The 1,017-nt window shown below is 62.2% G+C and overlaps 1 protein-coding gene across 1 annotated transcript in view; it reads right to left on the bottom strand.

Annotated features, from left to right (window-relative positions):
* CFAP157 (cilia and flagella associated protein 157) overlaps window positions 1-793 on the bottom strand; it is a 6,197-nt gene extending 5,404 nt beyond the window's left edge. Inside the window, exon 1 of the mRNA XM_021716665.1 lies at window positions 621-793. Within this exon, the coding sequence (XP_021572340.1) occupies window positions 621-793 (173 nt within the window). The remainder of the gene's footprint in view (window positions 1-620) is intronic.
* Window positions 794-1,017: the final 224 nt, after the last annotated feature.

Raw genomic sequence — 1,017 nt, forward strand, 5'->3', positions numbered from 1 at the left:
AGCGGCCATGCACTCCAGTCTGGGCGACAGAGTGAGACTCCAACTCAAAAAAAATAAAAAAATAAAGTGTGTGATCCCACCAGGCAGGAGTGAGGCAGGTGGGAAGTGGGGCCTGCCTGGGTGGGGCTGTGAGTTGGCATGGGCTCTGGGAGTGGAGGTTAGGGGAATCCATTAACCCACAACATTTTTTTTTTGAGTCAGGGTCTTACTCTGTCGCCCAGACTGGAGTGCAGTGCCATGATCATCGCTCACTGCAGCCTCTACCTCCTGGGCTCAGACAGTCCTCCCACCTCGGCCTCCTGAGTAGCTGGGACCACAGGCTTGTGCCAGCATGCCTAGCTAATTTTTCAATTTTTGTTGTAGAGATGAGGCCTAGCTGAGTTGCCCAGGCTGGTCTCCAACTCCCGGGCTCGAGGGATCCTCCGGCCTCAGCCTCCCAAGGTGCAGGGCTTACAGGCATGAGTCCCCGGGCCGGCCTCACTGACTCTCCAAATCCCAAAGCCTCCCAGGGGTTCCTGTGAGGAAAAGGTTGGAGCAGGGCCAGGGCCTGGACATCCCGCAGGCAGCCAGAACACAGGTTGGGGCCGCCAGCTGGGCCCACCCGGGGCCCAGGCACCCACCGGGCTAGCCGGTCCTCGAGGTCCCGGATCTGGATGTGGTAGAACTCCCGCAGCTCCTCCATGGACAGCACGGGCGCCTCCACGGGGGTCCCCCCGGGGGTCTCCTTCCTGCCTCCCTTCCTCTTCTTGCCCTCAGACCCCTTGCCCACCCTGCCGGCGTTCTTGGGAGCCATGGCCGAGGGCAGCCACAGCTCCCCAGGAGAGGCCAGCTGGTTGCTAAGGAAGTTGGTCCCAGACATAGCAACCCACTGCCACAGCCAGGCTGGGCTTAAAGGGACCCTGCCCTCTTCCTGCTGGGCGCCCATGATGGGTGCCGGCCTCCCGCTCAAGGCAGACAGCATCCCTGCGGCCTCGGCCTCCGGGGCTCAAGCGATCCTCCTGCCGCAACGTCCCGAGT

The sequence above is a fragment of the Carlito syrichta genome, unplaced genomic scaffold (genome assembly GCF_000164805.1).
Source record: "Carlito syrichta isolate Samal-C Ts95f unplaced genomic scaffold, Tarsius_syrichta-2.0.1 Scaffold308868, whole genome shotgun sequence".
Taxonomy (NCBI): domain Eukaryota; kingdom Metazoa; phylum Chordata; class Mammalia; order Primates; family Tarsiidae; genus Carlito; species Carlito syrichta.